General features: G+C 42.2%; 3 protein-coding genes across 3 annotated transcripts; 2 read left to right on the top strand and 1 right to left on the bottom strand.

The window, feature by feature from the left end:
- Window positions 1-725: 725 nt before the first annotated feature.
- LOC111065783 (NEDD8 ultimate buster 1) lies at window positions 726-2,591 on the top strand. Its single transcript, XM_022354179.2, has one exon. It carries the CDS (start codon window positions 780-782, stop codon window positions 2,574-2,576), a length of 1,797 nt encoding a protein of 598 aa, XP_022209871.2. The 5' UTR covers window positions 726-779; the 3' UTR covers window positions 2,577-2,591.
- Window positions 2,592-2,919: 328 nt separating this feature from the next.
- LOC111065791 (thioredoxin domain-containing protein 9-like) lies at window positions 2,920-3,390 on the bottom strand. The gene has a single exon (XM_022354190.2). The coding sequence runs from the start codon at window positions 3,388-3,390 to the stop codon at window positions 2,920-2,922; it is 471 nt and encodes a 156-aa protein (XP_022209882.2).
- Window positions 3,391-4,175: 785 nt separating this feature from the next.
- Window positions 4,176-5,781, top strand: LOC111066148. Its single transcript, XM_041595046.1, has 3 exons — window positions 4,176-5,478; window positions 5,532-5,673; window positions 5,734-5,781. Exon 1 carries the CDS (start codon window positions 4,263-4,265, stop codon window positions 5,400-5,402), a length of 1,140 nt encoding a protein of 379 aa, XP_041450980.1. The 5' UTR covers window positions 4,176-4,262; the 3' UTR covers window positions 5,403-5,478; window positions 5,532-5,673; window positions 5,734-5,781.
- The last annotated feature ends 13,518 nt before the right edge of the window (window positions 5,782-19,299 follow it).

The following is a 19,299-nucleotide window of genomic DNA, read 5'->3' as shown; positions in this document are numbered from 1 at the left end:
CATTTCCGCTTTTCCAGTTTCCGCTTCTCTTTTCTCTATGATAAACCAAATTAAAGATCTAAAGCCATGCGGGGAAAATCAACCCAAAGCGACCCACAGAGACAGGGACTACTTTATTACGGACAGACACTTACATCCCCTCCTGAACAAGACCAGAAGACCTCAACTAAGTCCCCCTCCATCCGCCCCGCCGACCAATTGATAGGACAGCCATTTGTGGCACTTTTCATTAGCAGCCACACTTCCTCCGTGCCACAGATACTCGCACTCGCACTCGCACTTTGGTTTGTATCTATAAAATGTCTTGGCCTTGCTCTCTTTTTTTTCTTCTCTTATTTCTCGCTGACTTTGTGGGAGTTATTAACCCTTAACCACACGTTACCATTTATTAGCCACATTGTCAGCCACACGGAGTCAGCCGTTAAGCTGACAATGGCAGCAATTTTTTGTTGTTGTTGGTTGCACTCCCTTTTGTTGGTTATTGTGTTCGTGCCCCCCTCTGTCAGCGATTTGATTGTGTGCACTTCGTATTTGGCTGGGACGCGGGTCACTTCTTTTTTTGGTCTGCGGTTTATTGCTTTTAATTTGCCCTAAGCCTCGACTCAGCTGGATGGAGCTGTGGTGTGATAATTGCCACAGCAAACCGCAGGGGAGGTTTGTGTTTTGTTTGGAAAGTTAAATTTACTGGTAGCTAGAACTCCTAGTATTTTTGGCTTAGTATCTCTGGATTATTCCTTTACTTCCCAGTTAAATCTACACACAATTTTGCGCCTACAAAAATGTCTCACATCGACAATAATCTCATCAAGGTGCGTGAACTTCTGCGGGAGCGCAACATCAAGCTGTGGGAGGAGCCCTACTACACTGAGGGCTTGGGCAGCATCGCGACCGCATTGGAGCGCCTCTCACGTGAGTTGAGCACCGAGCTGGACATCAGTGTGTCCGATTGCCAGTGCGCCCTGGCCGAGATGCAGGATGGGGCGCTGCGCAAGCTGGCCGCCATCCGAGAGTTCAACGAGACGGGCATGGCCACCTTCAATGTGCGTTGCGTGGAGAGCCGTGGCGGCACGTCCCAGCTGATGGAGATCAAGTGCCCGATGAACGGCACGGGTGCGGAGCTGCAGGACAAGGTGGCCCAGCGGCTGATGGTGAGCGGTGGCAGCCACATCAAGATCATATCGGCTGGTCGCATTATCGCCGGCCAGCAGTCGCTCGCCTCGCAGGGCCTGAAGAACAATCAACAGCTGATGGTGGTGCTGGGACAGCGGGGCGATGAGGTGGCCGGCGAGGCGCTGCACGAGCGCATCCAAAAGATACGCGACGATGTGTTGTTGATTGTGGAGTCGGATCGCCGCTTCATGGAGATTGAGGACCAGCACGGAAATCCCATCTTTCTGCCGCCAGCAGAGACCCGTTCGCTGCTCAAGGCCCTGAGTTTCAGTGAGAAGGCCAGGGCCGCCATGTTCCGGCAGGAGTACGACGAGGCGCTGTTGCTCCTGCTGGAGGGTGACGAATACTTCGCTGGGTGCAGTGCCATCCTACTGGAGCGGGTGGACAATTATGCGCTGATCAATCTCGACATTGTGTGGTGCTATTTGTGCCTGAAGAACATCACCGAACTGCCGGATGCGCAGCGCCGTTTGGAAATTTGCGAGAAGAACTTTCGTCGCACCTACGGCGATAATCTCGATAGCTTCGAGGAGGACAACTGTCCGGAACGGGCACTGATCATGCGCCTGCACCTGCTGCAGGGCGTTGTCTGCTTCCATATGAATCGCCGCGACGAGGCCTACGAGCGCCTGGAGTCGGCGGGCGCTGTGCTGGCCGAGCTGAAGGTCAGCCCCGACCTGCTGCAGCAGATGCTCAACATGGGATACAACGAATCGGATGCCAGGGTGTCGCTGCGTGCCACCGCCGGCCACCTAGATCGTGCCGTCGATTTCATTAGCGAACGCAACGAGAAGCTGCAAGAGGCACGCAACAAGTCGCTTCAGCTGCGCAAGGTCAGTCAGGAAATTGCGAATCGCGAGGGCTGGGTCTGCCCCAAGACCGTCTTGCGTCTGATGGACATGGGCTATGAGCAACAGCTCGTCGTGGAGGCACTGAAGCGCACCAAAAACAATCTCGATCGCAGCATCGATCTGCTGCAGCATGAGGCAGACGAGCTGCGTGCCAATCTGCCGGCGACCACTCCAGCGGACGAGACACACCTCAGGACGCTCCAACAGCTCGGCTTTCCATCGGTCACCGCACGGGCTGCTCTGGAGACAACCGGCAACAACATGGAGGCGGCCATACAGTTCCTAGTGAGCAGCTTGAACACCGAAAAGGAATTACTCAGCACCATCGAAGCGATGACGCGCCTGTTGGACTACGAGGGTCCGTCGGGCTCACACGCTGCATCGCCAGCACTCATCCACACGATCATCAAGCAGGCCAAGAGCGAGATGGAGTCGCACCGAGCCTTTGAACGCTTCAACGAGGATGTGACTGACAACTCCATTGTGTATTTGGACTTGCCATTGGATCAGGAGGAGCAAATACTGCTGGAGTACAAGAGCCTGTTGGAGCGTTAAAATATATATATATATATTTTTTTTTATTGTTTAAGTGTTTATAAATTTTAATTACCTAATGCTTGGAGTATCCAAGAGGCAGCTGCAACAGCAGAAACTGATGGCACCGAACCACTTTAATAGTTTTGCATTTGCAGTTGCAGCAACTAGAGAGAATCCCACCAATGCGCGGCTCTTTATTTACACATCCAAGAAGCGGAATATACAAACTCTTTTCAATTGTTTTGTTTGCTAAACATTTAAATATGCATTTCGGTGCCGCGTGTGTGGTTTGATTCTCTAGCTGCAAGTTTAGGAATTAATTGGATTTTGTGGCTTTGTGTGGCACCACAGCCTGATGAGCCTATGTGGTGTCATGTCGTCGCCGCTTTGGCGTCATCCAACGCTGTGGATCGCTTCGGTCCAGCTGGTTGGGCTGCATTCGACACTCAATGGCCCCGGATTCGGCGATGCGCTGCTCGATCAACTCCGTGCAGAAGCCGTCACTGTTTTGTAGCTCCGCGTAGCCGAATATAACATCCTCCGCCCAACCGCCGTGCAGCACCACAATCTGGGGCACATCATTTCGCTCGTATTCGCTGAGGCGCGCCAGAATATTTGGTGCCTTGTCGGCGTTCAGTGCACAGAACTTGGCCTCCGGATGCTTGGCGGCCAGTATCTTTAGATGCTTCTCCAATTGGCGGCACTGCTGGTTGTTGGGTCGAACAATGTGGCACACGAATCGTGCTGTGAAATGTTGGTTTTTCGTCCACTCAATAAGCTGCCGCTCGTCGCTCAGCCTGATGATGGTGTCGCTGGCGTTCCTGTCCGCCATATTGCTATTCAATTTTGTGATTTAAGATTTATTTAAGCCCAGTGTGACTGCAATAACTCAACTGTGTGTGCGTGGCGTGCGCGCTGATCTCCTGTCGCCGCTCCTGCTTGATTGATCTTTCGTACAGCTCACGGGAGTTGTGTTGCACGGAATTTAAGTATTTTTAAGCGTTTGACTAAGATTTAAGACGTTCGTTTGACTAAACAAACCACGCTTGCTTTTCAGCGCCGTGAGAATTTTTTACAGGGTTGTCAAATTAATGCAATCGATAATTCTTGTTGGGATTTTATAGGAGCAATTTGCTTTTGCAGATTTTCTCCTTTTATTCAAAGCATAATATTGATTTGTTGTAATTTTTGTACAGCCTTTTTACACTACAATTGCATAATTCCGTTTTGCCGAAAGCGCAGTTTTTTTTTTTTTATTGGCATAAGATTAGGAATATTCGATTAATTTTGCGCTTTTCTGCTTCGCCTCCTTCTGCCATGTCAACAAAAAACAGCTGATTTACAAATATAATTTTGTTGCGTAGACAAAAGCTATATAAAAAAGAAAACTGCGTTTCCACCAAGACGCAAAGAAGCATGACGCAGCCTCAGTGTAAACGGGCTGTAAAATTCATCGACCCTATTGGTATCTGCCAAAGGTGCAAGTGCGCTGTCATGTTGCACCAAAATCGACAGTCATTACGTGTCACTGGAACAACAACTGACAAAGGAAAAAAAAATACATTTATTTGTGCTCATTCCAAGTCCGGCAGTTAAAGTGAAAATATTGTAAGCACAACAATTTAATTCCTAAAATAGTTGACAACTTTTAAACTAGAAGCAATATTTTGTGTTCTAAAATAAATTTTCTAGCTTTGTGGCAAGATGGCGGAAAAGTCAAATAAAAAATTGCCTGCGGTGCAGCAGCAGCAGCAGCAGATTATTGAAGAATTACCAAAGGGACAGCAGCAGCAGCAGCAGGACACAAAAAGGACTCCAAAAAAGAGAATGGTCAAATATACTGATATCCTGAGCCAAAGCGAGCTGGACGAACTCCTAAGGCCAGTGGATGATTTCGACGATGAGTGGGATGAAGAGATCTCCGTGGCGCAGCACGAAATCAACTGCCAAGAATGGGATCATCTGGTGAAATATATCAAGATTCCACACTATTATATCGAACTGATTATGGAATCGAATGGTGTACAGTTACCAGAAAATTTCAGGAGATTGGATTTTCCAATCCGTTCGTTTGCGCCCGAAACGGTTGCCATCATGAAGGAAGCGCTGCTCCTGGAGGCCGCTTTCCGGCAAGGACTTAAACACTCGACCGAATGGACCCTTGACACCGATGTGGCTGAACTGGAAGCAGCGCTACGCAAAGCTCGCATCACACCTCTGACGGACACACTGTCCTTGATGACTAAGAGCGGCTGCTATCCTCGCCTTGAGGACATAAGTCCACCGAAAATATTTGCCTCACCGTCGAAAAGGTACCAGAAGGACGTGCCATGCGATCCGCCGGAATCATCCCAGAATAAGCGTCAACGTCTCATAGAAAAGGCTTGCCAAAAGCAAGCATTGCTCCAGAGGCAAGAACAGAAATCGTTGAAAGAACAACGCAAGTCGAAGGATTTTAAAGACACCAAGTCTTCCTTCGACTCGCAGTATAGCTCCTATAATTCTTGGTCTTGTTCTGGTTCGAAGTCTAGGGTTGCTCTCTCACCAAGCGCCGCCGAACGTGTTCAACATGAGATGCGACTGCGCGTGAAGCAAATTGATGAAGCACTGAAGAGAAGCCCCAAATCGAAGGCGCAGGCTGGTCATCGCAGCAGGGGCAGTTCCCCTGGGTCCCGCTCTGGTTCAGACTCTGACTCCAGCTCTGGATCAAGCTATAGATCAAGCTCTGCGTCAAGCTCTCGATCAAGTTCCTCTGGGTCAAGTTCTGGATCAAGTTATTATTCAAGCTCCGAATCTGACAATGAAAATGAAACCTTGCCAAAATCTGCCATGCAAAAACTATAACTATAATTTCAGTGGAATCAAAAAAAACATCTCCATTTATCACCAAAAATATCTAAAATGTAAAAAATAAGCTCAGGTGAGTAAATTATATATTAATAATATAATTAAAATTAATATATATATTTGCAGTGATCCCCAATGCAGGTCCAGCCGTGGATCCAGCTGCGGGTATAGATCCAGCACAGGTCTCGGCCATGAAAACGCTGTAACTTCATTCGAAGCAATAAAACATATAAATATATCATCGAACACATCCGAAAAATAAGCTTTGGTGAGTAAATCCATGTTGATAATATAATTAATATATTAAAATTAATATATATATTTGCAGTAATCCGCTTCAGAACATTTATGCCTTGATTTCGTCAGATTGTGTCAGCAGAAATGTAAAAATGTTTAACAAATTTATTGGATTAAATACATATTTTTGCATCCCAGCCGGGGAGACATTAGTCAAGTTTGTTGCTTTATTTATTGATCTATAAACGCTAAAAACCGCTGAAATAATCGCGTATGTTTTGTGTATTTCTTCAATTTTTTTTAAATTATATCCCTCCACAAAATAAGTGTTTCTCCCGTCACTATTCCTGTGCCAATATACTCGCACATATGTCAGCAAATTAATATGTGTAGCACACAGACTGGCATATATGTATGTACATATACAATTGAAAAAAAAATCCAATCTGGGAAATGGTTTTCCCATGCGTGGTATTTTCTCCATTCTTGTGCAAGCTGCATGCACGATTTACTCCGGAAAAATTCGCAGGCAAGTTTAAATGTCAGCCACTCAAAATGTATAATAAATCTACCTAAACAGAGAACTCAAAATGAAAGAAGGGCGAGGCAAGAGCCAGGAAAAGTTTGTTTAATATCTAACGATTTGGAAATAACACACAAAAACAGGAGGGGCTGTCCGGGCATTAGGAGGACAAATTATTTGGCCATCAACTGCAGAAGTTTTGCTTGGCATTGGCAGATTTCGGTGTGGTGGTCGGAGGGCCTGAGAACTTATTAATTTTCACAAAAGTCAGCCACACGCAAGAAACACCCATCCAAAACACACACACACACACACACACACATACCACTCTCGAAAAGAAAATCGTGAAAAACTGTGACGTTATGCACATGAGTAAGCAAACAACAACATCACATCCCCGGCAGCATCAGCATCCAAATTGTAGAGCATACTTGGCCGGGCATTTGTTGGTTCACTTGGGATGGGGGCCATGGGATGCATAGCATGGGATGGAATGGATATAATGGGTTGGAAGTACACACATCCAACAAATTATGAGTAATTGTTGTGATGGCAGAGCGGTTTAAGTGGCAAAATATATGCATATAAAACTAGAGAGTTTCTAGCAGACGGTGGTGGAGGGTAATACATACTCGTGTGTGGATGAAAAGGTAGACTAATGGCAAACGAATAAATTAAATGGAGAGCACTAATTGAAATAGGATACCCAGTGAAAGTAAGTACATATACTCAGATATTGCAAGATAGTAATAAAACTTTGAAAACAGTTTTTCAGTGAAAAATAATTCAAAAGATGGCTGATATTAATCAATTAGGCCTGGCTGCTAGGGTACACTTGCCCTAGTTGGCTGCCATTATGCACTGCCAAAGTTGATTTCTGTGAAACGTGAATCATGAAACACTTAAACGAAAATCGTATTAAATATGCCAAAGGGTCAAGGATTATTGCCTAATCGATTTATTGCTTTTCGATCATCAAGGATATTAACTTTGGCGTACTCTGGCAGTAAGCAGTCTTACTGGTTTTTCAACAATTCAAGGGTTGCCATATTTCCATGTTGCTCCTTTGCTGCCTCTTAACACGCCTTCAAAATGGTATCAGAGTGGGTTGAAAAACAGTTTGCTTTATGCATTTTTTCCCATCTTTCTCTCTCTCTTTCCTCTATCGTTACGGCACAAAAAATGCAAAATTTGTGTGGAAAAAACTAGAAGGAAACGAGAAGGAACGTGTGAGTCGTTTCTGGGGACACGACTCTACTTATACCCGTACTCAGTCAGTATATACTGCTTAAATAACAGTGTTGCAAAATGTAAAAATTTCAGGCCGAAATAAATATGTTCAAAAAAGTTATTAAGAAAACAGTTTATGGTAGTGGCAGTGGCTTAAGTCTATGAGCACCACTGTACATACACTTTTGAGCTTATGATTTTTTAGAATTTTAGAAAAAAAAAAAAAAATTTTACATTTTACATTTTTTTGCTACATATGCTATCTACATCTACATATAAAATGTCTATTATACATCTAACATGTAGATTGTACATGTTCCATTCATATTCTACATCTACTCCGCTAGGGGTTGCTCGCGCACTGAACGCGGCAGAGTGTGCGAGCGAGAAGGAAAATGAGTTGTGTTGTCGTGGGCGGAAGGGGGAGGGGAAGCAACTGAAAATTAATTTCGACTATATTTTTTATCTAACATGTAGATTATAGATGTACTATTCATATTCTACATCTTTTCCGCTAGGGGTTGCTCGCGCACTGAACGCGGTAGAGTGTGCGAGCGAGAAGGAAAATGAGTTTCGTTGTCGTTTGTTGGAGGGAGGGCAGGGGAAGCAACTGAAAATTAATTTCGTCATTCTGGCTATAATTATGATCCGATCTGATTCAGATTCGGCAGTCTGGTAGATATGGGCATTCTCTACGATACTGCGTTTTTAGTTTTATCGTATCTTTAAAATTGTGCCTGCCACAGATTTTCGTCCTTTGTGGGGGCGGAAGGGGGCGGGGCGAAATTCTGAAATACACTTGTAGCAGTGGGATATCACATGAGTCTGGAAACCAAATTTGGTTGCCCTAGCTCTTATAGTTTCTGAGATCTAGGCGCTCATCGAGACAGACAGACAGACAGACAGACAGACAGACAGACAGACAGACAGACGGACAGACAGACATGGCTATATCGACTCGGCTATTGATGCTGATCAAGAATATATATACTTTATGGGGTCGGAAACGTTTCCTTCTCTGCGTTACACACATCCACTTTTACCACAAATCTAATATACCCCTTAACTCTTTTTTGAGTACGGGTATAAAAAAATACTGCACCAGAAGAAGAAATGTCAAAATGTTGTTCGAGGACGAGTCGAGCCTGTCTTATTTAGTAGCGAAAATGAGCAGCGGCAGGCAGAGAAAAATGGGGGGAGAAGGAAAGGCAGCGAACACACAGCGTTTAGATTTTCCTTTTGCTTTTTTTTTTTTGTTGGACGCGAACTTATAGGGGGGGGGGGCGGTGCAGGGAACAGGCTGGTCTGCAGCGTGCATTCTTTGGCTGATTTCCGTGGGTTGTTATACCCTAGAAGGGGGTTTTCACTAAGGCTTGCAATGGCATAATATTTTACCTTATAAAGTATATACTAAGATATACGGGATAACTGAGTTAAATAGAAATCTTATATCCAAGATTCCATCCATGTATCTGGTGCAAAAAGCCACACAAAATATCTGTTATAGAAGGTAAAAATGATCCTGCAAGTGTACCTAAAGCGTCGCCTCGTAAGCTACTCTTCTCTGCTTGTTGTTGCTGTTGCAAGTTGTTGTTGTCATCAACAGCCAGCAACATTATCATTGTGGCTGCAAGTGGCAGTTGTTGCTGCTGCTGTTGCTGCTGTTTGTCCTCATTATCGTTTGTTGCATGGCCTCCCATCACCCAGCACCCAGCTCCTCTCTCATGTCTTTTGGCATTTTGCATTTGCATTGCCTTGCCCTGCACTGCTCTGCCCCGCTCTTCACGTGCCTGCATTTGTTGTTCCCAGTAGCAACTTTAATGGGTTTGTAATGTAACTAAAGTGAACCCAGTTTTGGGCTTCCCTTCTGTTGGAATATATGTCTGAGATTTACATCTTTGGAGAGCCTTACAAACTGCACTAAAATTTAAGTAGCGCCCTCAAATTTATATTTCGAAAGCCTCACACAGGCTGCAGTAAAAATTTAAATCCAGCATTTTTCCCTTATTTAAATTTCAATTCATAAGTTTTTAAGTTTTGCGCTTTAATAACTTTTTCCATTTAATACAAAAAAAAACGATTCAAAATTGTTTGGCATTTTTCCGAGTTAATTAAATGAAGATTTCTCGTCAAGTTTTTGTTCGCAACTTAACCGCAAGAAGTGTCGCATAAATTACAAATTAGTTAAATCAGCCTGCGACCAGCCGCCATGCCACGCCCCGCCCCGCCGTTCAGCCCAACATCTGAGGGAACTTTTGTAACCTTCAACCAACCACCAGAGCAGCTTCATCACCAGCATCAACGTGGGCATTGCTATGCTATCATCTCTGTGCTTAGGAAAGTGAAAATAATGCAAATGATAAAATTATTTAATGATGCGGAAGTGCGCTGATAAGCAAATGACAAATAATCTCGAACAGAAATACTAGAATAAGAACGCGTTTCTTTTTTGTTATTTCTTTAAGCAGGGTATGTGGTTGTATGTCACAGGCAGAAAAAGGGATAGAGACAGAGAATTGTAGAGAGTGAAATAAAATAGAATTCACTTTGAATTATATAAACATGTACTCAAAAGTCTTTTTTATGTTTAATGTAAATATATAACACTGTCAAATAAATATAATTAATTAAATTTGCAGAAAATATATATAAATTGAATAAAAAATGAAAGTAATGGTAATCCCATAGTCGTAATACTTAACTTGCGCCTTTGTTTTGTGTATTTTTATTTCCTTTCTTTGTGGATTTGGTAAGTCAGAGCCAGACCTAAACACATCCATCCCATCCCATGCTCAGCTGTGCCTGTGCGCATGCAATTTAAGTTGGAATCTATTTAGATTCAACTGTTTGCTGGCCAAAGTTCTCTCTAATGAGATGAGGTGGAAGGTTGGGGAACGACACGACGCGTCGCGTCGTCGCATGTGGCAACAGGCGAACTTTATGCGCCCATAAAGTCAACTCACAGGCCTAGGGAGCAGTTGTATAGGGGCTCCAAAATGAGTCCATAACTCTGCTGTAATTTACATTTTCATTATGTCAACCGTTTAGCGTTTGAGAAATCTACAGCCAAAAAACAAAACAAAAACAAAAATGCACAAAATTAAACACATGCCAGGACAACTCAGTCGGATGGATGGATTAATACCCATATACATATGTGTGTGCACATTTTTTCCCAGCTTCTGTCGCACTCAATTGCTCTCGAATAAATTTAATGCACAGACAAACGAAATTAAATTTGTTCCCACAGAGAAAAAGAAATACGCGTAGAGTTGTTGATATGCTCATTAAGGGATTGTCTTTTGTCGGTTCTGCCAAATAAAAAGCGTCACATGTATAGCGTATGTCAAGGGGTTGGGTTTATGAGGGTGTTTTTTGGTTTTTATTTCATTTTGGAATTTATCTAATGAAATTGGCACTGTGTAAAGTGTTTATAGGTGGGTGAAAAGTTGAGTTTATCTTTGATACAATTTTCAGCAGTTCATATTAAGTTTAATTAAAATATCTTAGGAAAAAAAAACACATAAAAAATAACACCAAAGGCTTGGAGTCGGACACTGTAATATGTACCTTAAACATTGTTTCTATATATCGACAATGGACACTGCGTTTGCATCCTAAAATTATGCACTATAAAATTCGTTGCCCTAGCATTAATAGCATTCCAGAGAACTGTGTGCGATAGGTGCCATGCAAATTCTTTAGGCTTTTTATGGCTATAGTAATAATCCAATCTAAAAGGGTTCCTCAAGTGTAATTGATATAATTGAAAAACTGTGCATAAATGACACAGAATAGAAAATACACTCCATCAGAGTAACTTGTTTCAGTCTCTGAGTAATTTTCCAATAAATCTGTTCGCATCGGACCTTCTAACCTTCAATTCAGTCGCTCAAACCCTTTTTCCTGATTATCACTATGCAGCCAAAAACCAGCACCACTCCACCACGCACATAGAGACAGTCTGCGGCATTTTGTGGTCTTGTTCATTCAGACTCTCCAGTCCAGTCCGCAATCATTCGTTCGTTCAACATGCAGCCGGCAACAGCCTGGGGTTATGTTGTGTTCTGTGTTGCAATGTTGCACCTACATAAAATGGCTAAATGATGCGTTAAAAATGCGAGAGAGAGAGAGGGAGTCCCTCGCTCAGGGACTTGCCACGGGGCACGAGGCACGAGGCAAGGGCCGAGTGGACAAACTGTCGCAGTCACAAATTTTAGTCTGCTCGGCCAAGGTCTGTCTGTCTACGTACAACATAATTTCTTTTTTTTTGGGGGCTGAGTGGGGGCCGTAAAGTACCCGAAAAGGCAACATTTGCTAATGACAAACAATTGCAGCATTTTTCCCAAGGAGAATGGGGGGGGCCGTGTGCCCTGTCGCCCCCTGCCGGTCTATGGCCACCAAGTGGACAACTTTTATTATTATGCAATGTGCGTTTCACACCGCAAAAATGGCCGGGCAGAAAAAACTGCAAGGAATAACCCTTAGTTATTGCCGTGGCATGTGCTGCACATAAATTTCTCTTGGTATTTTTTTTGTTTCACTTGATACTATAATTTTTTTTTTTTTGGTATTTTTTTCTATCCTGTTGGTATTTTAATTGCACTGAAAGTGTGCAACCCAAAAAAAAAAAAAAAACGAAAAAGATATTAACTCATCCCTTTTTATGCATTCATAATAACTGGCGACTGTCACACAAGACCACAAAGGGCGGGGAGGGGTGGTGAGTGGTGGGTAGGTGCCTGAAGCGGCACTATGGCATGCCGTTGGACCCATAGAGCTTCATGATTTGTGGCATATTTATGTAAATTTGTGGTTTTTTCTGTTGTCGCTTAAGCATCTCTCCAGAGCCGGGCAAAAAAGGCAACCGACAGCAGGCAGAGCCAACAGCCAACAGCCAGCACCCAGCACCCGGCAGCAGGTGTTGTGGCCAAGCAATTAGTGTGAGTCCGCAGCACGGCCTGCAGGCTTTTCTATGATGGCCAACTTAAAGACTGGAAGCCAGCCAGCAAGTCAGCAAGCCAGCCAGCCAGCACGGGCGGTTCGGTGGCTTACGGTTGCACTCCAAAATGTTTTAATTATGATTTATAAAAATAATAATAAAAAAAAAATTGCAAACAATTTTGAGCTGCAGCAGGTAGGTTTTATTCTACATTTAAGCATTTGATGGCTCTTTTTATCCCATGTTTTATTCAACTTCAGTTAAATATCCAAACATTTCTTAGGCGAACGAAGCTGCCAAGTCGCCTTGCAGCTAGATTAAAGACAAGCCGAGCCGAGACTGTCCTGTCTCATCTTTGACTCCATGGCACTCAAAATGAAACATTTGCCATTCAGCAGGCCACAACTCTTGTGGCTGGCGGAGAGAGCGAGCAAATGGCTGCACGTGGCTAATCAATTTGCAGAGCCAGACCTACGAGAACGACTGCCATGGGCCACGTTCATTTCTCTTGCCACTCTTCGTTGTTGTTTTTTTTTTTTTTTTGCTATTGCTCTTCTGTTGTTGTGGCAAGGACAACGCAGAGCATACGTACGAAAGGCTTGACCACTCACACAGATACACACCAGCACAGTTCAGTACGTTGGAGCTGTCCATCCTGTGTCCTGTCCGAGCCGAACAGAACAGAACAGAACTGTCGTTGCCATCGACGACAGGTGTGCATGATTTATGAGATTTACATATCAGTTCGCGCTGATGAAGCGCGTTGATGCGCTGACAACGACAGGCGTCAACCGCCACCCCACGCCCACCACCTCGACAGAAGACACCCAAAGGCGGAGGGAGGGCATGTGGTATTAGCAGCAGAATGGCAGGACGAAACCTCCATAGAAATAGGCAAAAATGGGATGCAAATTTGTGCACTGATTGATGATATTACGCTTGTTTAGGTTAGTCCTCGACGCCACCCTAGCGACCAGAAACACTACACTCAAGTCCACACCCACATGGGTCCGCCTGCACAGTGACGAGTCTCTCCTGAGTGGCAAATGAATATCAAAGGCTACAACATGTGGCATGTGTGGCAAAAAGTATTGCATACTTAAAGGAGTCCGTTGGAGGAAAGTTTTGTACATATTACTTGGCTTTCCTTGGCTTGCGGTTCTTTTGATTATTTACTTGGCCTCTGCATTTGATGTTGTGGTTAATGAAATAAAGTAAGACTAGGTTTCGGGGACACCCTTAGAATTATTTTATTCCATGAATGTTCTCAAGCCGTATGATTAATTTTTATCCGACTTATGATAGTTTCGTAGTGCTTTCGATGCATGTCGGCAAAGAAAGCATCAGTAAATGAGCTGCAACATTAAAACTTCAAATAAATTCTGCTTTTAAAATTTTAGCAATAAACTTTTGTATGTGTATCATTAGTGGAGAACGTTGTTGGAGAACAACGTAGTAGCTGCCGCTGGCAAACCAATAATTCGAGAACGACTCTTTCTCCCTCTTTGCTATATATTTTCCCCTGCTTTTCTCTGCCATCCCTTTCCGTCTCTCTCTCTCTCACTGAAAATGTGCTCATTAACCAGACGTGGCAGGCCTGGTAGACGACAGCCTCCACCTCCTGCCATGGCACACAAAATCAGCGGCAGGCGGCAGGCAGGCAACATGTGTTGCTGATATTTTTATGACATCGGATACATGCAGTCTCTGTTTCAGGCCCAGTGGCAGTGCCCGTGCCAGTGCCAGTGCCAGTACCACACCCAGTAGCAAAAGCAGCCTAAGCTGCCTAATTGTTATGCGCACAATTCACAAACTCCGAACATCAACGTTGACGCCAACAGCCAACAACTAGAACGTGGAACAACGGACAACTAACGCACAGATTTGTAGTCCTACTAGTGTATAGTAGTCTACTATTTTGGATGGAGCACCATGTAAGAGCCATAAAAATGTAATCTACGAGTATTTTTAATGATCCCAAAGGCGCCACCCAAAAGCAAAAAATATTCGCACGCAGAAACTGGGGAATATATAAGCACACTATTAAATAATTTGCTTACTTAAGATGTCCTGGAATTTCTGGAATTGGCTGATTACTGTAAGAGGTTATGCAAAAGTATTTTTATAAATTGTTAAAAATAAATATTCACCTTTATAAGAACAAAAAAATCGTATATTTTAAGCTGAGTTACAATATAAACAACTAAATTGGATAAAGCAGAAAAATATAGATATATATTCCTATATACCAGAAGCTCCTGTCTTAAGCCTCAAAGACCCCCTTAGTGTTTTCATCCCCTAAGATTCTTTCCATCAATATTTCAATCCAGATAACCAATTGGTACTCTCTAAATATTTACAGCCCTGGACTTTCTCTAATAAATCGAGATTTAATTTTATGGCTGTTTTCATTAATAGGCCAATAACCGCTTGTGCCATTACTGGTGCGCCCCTTAGCCAAGCCGCCCATCTCTCAATTACTTGGGTCCTCGGGGCATTCCACCTCCAGGCCGTAGGTTTCACTCCTTTTCGCTGATCAATAAAATGCGAGCGAACTAAATCAATTAGCCGCTGGCGCTGGCGTAGGGAGCACAGGAGGTGGCAGGGGCAGGGGCTGGCCAACTTCTTGGCACTTTCATGAACTTCTGGCGGGTAATTAAAATCCACCCACAATGCCAATCCATACGAACCGGAGAGCACAGATTTCACTAATTACTTTTATGACCCAAATTTTGCTGACTGTGCACTTTGCCATAAATTCTTACCTTGAACAATAATAAACCCCGGCGGACATCAGATGCAGACTATTTCCACTATATAGTACACTCAGTGACACTTGAATATGGCAAGCAATATATCTTACTATAATATTACACTAGGAAGAAATATTTATCAATATTGTGGGTTTGTTTTTTATTAGAATTATATAAATAAATATGAGAAATATAACCGCAGCTCCGTAAATATGTTTATTGCTATGGGGTCCCTATTCATGTGCCGCGCAGTGTACACTCATTCAAGGCGGCCAATGCTCTTCGTTCTTTCGCTTTAAGCTTTCTCCGTTAATCTCTTACCACTCACCATGCTCCTTCTAATTCGCCTGTCTTCTCATGGCTCGTTCTCGTTCTCGCTTCCTCCATCGCCAACATTTCCAAAACTAATCGAAGACGCTCGCTAGCCCGATAAATTTATTGCTGCTGCGTGGGTGGCTGGGGGTGGCATTGGTTGCGGCAGCGGGGCAACACAACTGCTCCTTTGACCTGTCTGCTTCAGAGTCGCGCCGCTACTTCTCTCCTCCCTGTCACTCCTTGTTGCTGTTCTTCTTGCAATTGTTATATATTCGCTTCTTCTTTATATTCGCTTCGGGCTCCGCAAACAAGTTTCTTGTGTTCCGACGAAAAAGGAACAGAAACAGAAACCAAATGAAAAAGAAAAAAAACAAACTTTTTTTTTGCCGTCAGCTGCTCGGCTGCAGAAAACTCGTTGCGCGCTGGCTGCGCTTGTTGCGCCTTTTGTTGTAAATTATAAAGAAATAAAGCAAAATAAGTAATAGGAAAGATATACATAAGAAGTCGATAACGCGGCTCAAGGATACCCTAAGCCTTGGGTGGAATTAAAAAAGAAGCATTTTAATGACTATTTAGGCAAGGAGAATGTAATATTCTGGCTGTTTTATTTATCCATATATTTCATTTTTGGTACAAAATTGCTCTTGATTTTATGGTAATAAAGATCTTTGTTCTTTGAGATTTTCAGATGACTAAAACTCAAAACTTTCCACTACTTTACAAACAGCAGACACAAGCTTTATTAAGTTTCAAAAATCCATGAAAATGTCACGTTATTTGTAGCAAATTTAAATAATAAATTAGTTTATATAACATACCATTTCTCACCACGCTTACAGGGTATAAATATGTGACAACGCGCCGCGTCGACGGCTCTGCTGAGGAGAGTCTGCGTCTGGCTGCCTTTGAAGTTTTTAGGCCTTCTAATAAGCCGTTGTTGTCGTCGCTGTTGTTTTTGTTTTTTTTAAGACACCCAAGCCCCCGTGCCAGCCTCCTTTTCAGTCTGCGATTTTGCACAAAATTAATTTGTGTAAATTTTGATTTGCGAGGGTGTGTAAATGGTTATTGATGTGGGTGCAACAGGCGGCGTCAAAGCTCAGCGTAGAATTTTCAACGGAAATTGTATGGGATTTTACATAATTTTGAATACCCAAATTAATATTTAACCTTAACAGAGATTTTGCATACATACATATGTGTGTACCTGTATAATTATTTTAATAGATTACATTTTCAGAAGCGTCAATGCAGCTGGATTGGTTTTGGGATAGGATATTGAATGGGTTATGCGCAAAATAAAACCCAATATTGTCCGATTACTGAAATTCCATTCCAGCAGTCACTTTACTTGTCTGGAGACTACAAAAGGTTTGCCTTTTACAAATTTTTTGCATAAAATAATTCATTTTTAATAAGTCGGTGGAATTAAAAAGAAAGAATTTTTTTTTAAATATTTAATAATTAATTAATATTAATTATTTAATAATAATTAAAAATTGTTAACGAACTGTATATTAATATCCAAATCAGATAAGTTTATCCGACGAATTTCTAGCACCCTTTATCGGCCGTTATAAATTCTCTCCAAGCGATGCTCATTTTTATCCACACCACAAGCGAAGCAGCAGCAAGAACAACCAACTCCACCGGAAGTAAGGCGAACACATGAGTGCGAGTGGGATGACAACAGTAACACTTCAATGTGGCGCTCTATCTCAACGAAAACGGCATTTTTTGAGCGATTTCGCCGCTTCTCTGCGCTCTTCTGACTCTCCTCTCTCTGTTTTGCTTTTGTTTTTATATTCGCCGCTAACGATTGCGAGCATAAGAAACAAAAGTAAACGGGAGAGAAATGAATGTAGAGAGACGAGACGAGCAAAGCGTCGCGTTTCGTTGGGGCTTTTGAAAGTGTCAGACCGCCGTTGACCGTTAAAACAGAAGCAAGTCCATTCACGTTCGTGCGGAACATTTCGTGCTCTCGTCGTCGTCGTCTGCGTCGTTTTCCCGTACCGTACCGAGTGTTGTTGTGTTAAAAGCCGGAGTTTTGTGGGTCTTGACTGGGACTCCACACCAGATTCAAATCCGAAAAAAACGTATCCCCGGCCCGCCCACGTTTGGCGGCAAATTGAAAACAAACAAAATTCAAAATCAAATTTTTGTTTGTCGTGCATTCAACAAAATAAAAAAGTACGACAAATTTTACTGTAATATGTATTTTCCTATAGAATGAGAATAGTGTGTATTTTATTTGTTGATGACCGAAAGAACCAAATGAATTAAATTACGTGTTAAATTGTTTAACAAAATTAGCAAACCGCATCCACAAAACAGCTCGTTATTGCAGCGCTTTGTGAGGCATGCAAATTAATTAAAAATACTCGTACCGTGCCCGTACAGAAATGGTTCTACTCGTGTATGGGGGAACACACACACATATGCATGCTATATATCCCAGATCTGTAGGAACTGCACTACAGCTGTGTTTCAATGAACTGGAAACTACCATGGCGAAATTAATATTTCATGGCTATTAAGATTATACACGAACAAAATGTATTATCAAATTTAATATCAACTTTCATGGTTTATTAGCTAATGATATGTTTAACTAATGAATCTCAAATCTCATAATTCGAATTTGATTTGAGATGACTAACAAAATTGAAAATAAACTAAAAGTTATATAAATGAACAAAGAAAATATAAGAGAAAATATTAATAAAAGTTGATTTATATATTATTTGAATGGAAAAACACCCACCCCACATAATCGATAAATGATAAATGTAGGAATAAAATATACCCATATGAAATATCATACATTCAAATGAAATGAAATAAATTATGATGAAACAATGTCAAATGTGACAAAAGGAAACCCTATAACTCAGACCGCATTAGTAACCAAACCAACAGAACAACTTTCAATATTCCAAAGGCGAAACAAAAAACAAAAAACTTTTGCGGTTGGCTGATGATTATTTGTACTTGGAGACTCGGTCTGGTTCGGTTTTATCAATTACAATGTTTGTTGTTTTCTGCTCCTCCACCCCAATGTGCGATAAGCAAACGAAACACTTGAAGGAAACAAAAAAAAATTGTTCTGAGAAAATGATGTTTTTGGTAATTGGATATTTACTATTCCGGGCATCGCATAGAAGGGGGAAGCAATAGTAAAGGAATGCTGGAGTATAATTTTATTTCAGCGAAAATTAAAGCCACAATTCATGGAAACTAGAACGACTTGAATTGCTCGTGCCCCAAAATCAAAAGTTGAAAAACCTTTGGAAATGCAAGCGAATATAAACGATTATTCATATGTGACAATTAAATTAAAAATTCTTAATCAGATAAACCCAGAGATGAAGATTGTTTTGCACTTGGCAACTAAATGATTTGTAAATTTCTCATAAATCAGAGAAGTGCAGACAATCCTTCCACTTGAGTGAGTTAAACAATACACTGCACTGAGGAAAAACTCACAAGAGTTTGAAATATATAATTAATCGGAAAAAATTAATGTATTTCTTTGCCTTGAACTATATGTTCTGTTCTGGTAATGAAACACCCTACAATATCGAATCAAGATAGTATTCTAAGAAATACTGATAAAAAGTTGTTCTCGCTTCAGAGGTACTCTGACGATTGGTTCCTCGTCTTAAAACAATACTCTGTAGTTTCTCAGTGTATTCGTTGTTGCTTTAAAAGCAATCAAAATCAACAAACAGCGACAGCTTTGAGCTGTGCTTTAAAAGAAATACGAGCAGAGTAGAGCTGAGTAAAGCAGACCAGAGAAAATAAGATAAACAAAGAAAGCTAAGTAAATGGGGAGAACAAAGCGCGCTATAAAGACGGTCGGTTGGTCGGTCGGTCGGTTGGTCTGGGGCTCTGGGC

Source organism: Drosophila obscura, unplaced genomic scaffold, assembly GCF_018151105.1.
Source record: "Drosophila obscura isolate BZ-5 IFL unplaced genomic scaffold, ASM1815110v1 contig_4, whole genome shotgun sequence".
NCBI classification, from domain to species: Eukaryota; Metazoa; Arthropoda; class Insecta; order Diptera; family Drosophilidae; genus Drosophila; species Drosophila obscura.
This window is presented reverse-complemented; position numbering and strand designations above follow the sequence as displayed.